Genomic DNA, 2817 nt, shown 5'->3' on the forward strand with positions numbered 1-2817 from the left:
AAATATCTTTTAGTTATATATTGGCAACAACCTAACATTTGAATTCCCCTAACTGTAACTCTTTTTTATTTTTTTAGCGGTGATGTTTCCGTTTAACTTTTGCCGAATTGTATCGTGTATATAAGTTAAATATTAATTCTCAAAGATTATAGGCATGCATATTCAATTTAAAAACTATATGAAGTAATTGTTTTTTTTTTTTATAGAGAAAGACAAATTATACAAATAGTAAAAGTCCAAACAAGAATTTTAAAGTTGGTAGTAACAAAATCATCCTGCGTGTTTCTGTGATTGTTCGAAAAACAAAAAACTAAACTACAAACAACAAGTCGTGGTGTTGAAACAGAGCTGTAAATGAGCTACATTTTTCTATGATTTGCTACTAAAATATACGCACGATTTGCCTTGCATTTTTTAATATTAGGATAAGTACTATCCACGTATAATTTGTACAACCTGGAGTGGACATAAGCCAACCCACTGCCCAGGCATCAAATTAGAGTACAGATTAATGCTGTACTGCTAAAAGTAATTATGTACTAGAAACTCAATTCCAAATTTCTTCAATTCTTTACATATTGGGGTGGTCAAATGTTAGAAAACGAAGCTAAACAAAATAATCAAAAAGAAAAATAATGACCTAAAAAATAAAAAACCCAAAACTAGGAAAAGGGTAAAATTAATTCCTCAATAGAAAAGGAAAATTTAAACCCAAACAAAAACAAACCAGCCTCATAAAAAATTAACATACCTGTAATCTGAAAAGTATGACTTTGTGTTCAATAATCAGGCATGAGATGACTGATTTTTCCTTCTTCAGCATCCAATTTTTGCTCAGTAACTCTCAACCATATGCAAACAGCAGTAAAACTTATCACCAAACTCAAGAACCCACTTCCTAATCCGATCCCTACAATTGCCAAAACCGATAACCCATTACTCTTTTTGGGTGGCAATGGGTACCCGTAAAGATCCTTATTCCCATCAAACGAACTGGCATTGAATCGAGGAAAATTTCCGCTCCGGTTACCCAGTGACGCTGGTATCGGACCCGATAATCTATTGTTCGATACGTCGAAAACTGATAGCCGTACAAGGAGGCCCAGTTGCTGCGGGATAAGCCCATTAAGCTGATTATCATGAAGATCGATGACGTTGAGGTAAGCGCAAATGGCGAGCTGTTCAGGAATTGGGCCTGAAAGTTGATTAGCTGAGAGATTGAGAACAGCCAGATTGACTAGGAACTGGAGTTCCAGAGGTATTGGGCCGGAGATTGCGTTGGAGGAGAGGTCAAGAGCTTGGAGATTGGTGCAATTAGAGAGATAAGGAGAAATGGTACCTTTAAGCGAGAGATTCGAAAGGGACAATTTGTAGATGCGGCCATTGTTACAAGTTGCCCCTTGTAGATATGAAGTAAACCCATCACAAGGTTTAGCGAAGGAAGTTTTAGTCCAGTTTTGAAGATTCTTCAAAGGGTCTTGTAAAGATTGACTGAGATGGGTCAAGCACATCTCATCGTTTGGATCTGGTGTACAAAAAGGGAAAATAACAAGGAGCACAAGTAGGTTGCTCCAAATACCCATTTAGCTGGGTGTGAGCTAAAGGTGGAATGAGAAACGAGAAAAAAACTCTTGGCCAAGGCTGAAGAGAGTGAGAGAAAATCAAGAATTTTGTAGGAGGTGGTGGCTCTCTTTTTTAGTCTTTCTGAAATTTGTGTAGTGTTGTCAGCAAACAACGTTAGCAGCGGCAGAGGCAGAGCCGCAGAAAGAGAAAGAAAGGGCAAAAAAAAAAAAAGAGAAAGGAGGCTTGTGTTCTCTCTTTTTCTTTTTTTGTTTAATGAAAGTTTGTGGGAAAATTGGAGAGAAGAGGGATTTCTGTTATTCCATTCTATGACTGTACCAATTAATTTATAGTAATAGAAAAAAGGGGAGGGGGGTAGAGAATTAATAAAAACTAAAAAGTGTCGTGTTGGTTTAGGCTGTTGGTGTGGTGCTGAGGCCTGAGGAAGAGAGAATGAGTTATTTCATTCATTTATTTAAGTCATACTTTATGTAATGGTTTGAGGCCAAATAAGTGAGAGAAAGAGATGTGATTTTGGGGCCAGGCAGCAGAGCACTCATTCTACAATGGCAAATCACCAAAGAAAATTAAAGAATTGGAAGAGTGTTAGGTGAAAGTGAAAGGAGAAGGGGAAAATAGAAGCACGAGAGAGAGTGCGCATTGAGTTATTCATTTTTTGTGTTGTGGAGCACACTTGAACGACTATGAAAACGACTATTCCATTTTTTGTCCTCTAAACACTTGAGGCTACATAACCTTTTTTTTGGTTTCTACTCGTTTTTTCTCTAAGGATTTGCATTTAACTTTTATTCAATTCTAAAAGTTGCACATCTTTGCGCCCTTTCCTTATTTTTTCATGTAATTACTAATATCTTTCGGAACGTGCACTATTTCACTATAAGCACAAAGTAATTGCGAGCTTTCAAGTAAAATTAATATTGTCGCTAATATGGTAAACAAGGAAAAAAGACGGGAGTGCCGTAGCATTTAGTTAAATTTACCCTAAATTCTTCAGCCAAGTGATCCTAAATGGATGCAAACGATCGTATACCAATATGGGCATACATTATTTTGGTTGAATGCTTTAATTCATATGAGAAAAATTAAACAAACTAAACAAGTGTGCCAATAAGATTGGACCTGTAAATAATTGAACGAGATAGACCGAAGCAAAATTTGTGAACAATTAAATAACATAAATTAATCTTGTCAATGTAGCATGATTCATGAACAATTTTTTTTTTAAAAAAAAAAAAT

General features: G+C 35.9%; 1 protein-coding gene across 1 annotated transcript; it reads right to left on the reverse strand.

Moving 5' to 3' along the window:
* Positions 1-390: 390 nt before the first annotated feature.
* On the reverse strand, positions 391-2165 carry LOC102584709 (probable LRR receptor-like serine/threonine-protein kinase At4g36180). The gene has a single exon (XM_006363738.2). It carries the CDS (start codon positions 1581-1583, stop codon positions 780-782), a length of 804 nt encoding a protein of 267 aa, XP_006363800.1. The 5' UTR covers positions 1584-2165; the 3' UTR covers positions 391-779.
* Between the last annotated feature and the right edge of the window lie 652 nt (positions 2166-2817).

The sequence above is a fragment of the Solanum tuberosum genome, unplaced genomic scaffold (assembly GCF_000226075.1).
Source record: "Solanum tuberosum cultivar DM 1-3 516 R44 unplaced genomic scaffold, SolTub_3.0 scf00441, whole genome shotgun sequence".
Taxonomy (NCBI): domain Eukaryota; kingdom Viridiplantae; phylum Streptophyta; class Magnoliopsida; order Solanales; family Solanaceae; genus Solanum; species Solanum tuberosum.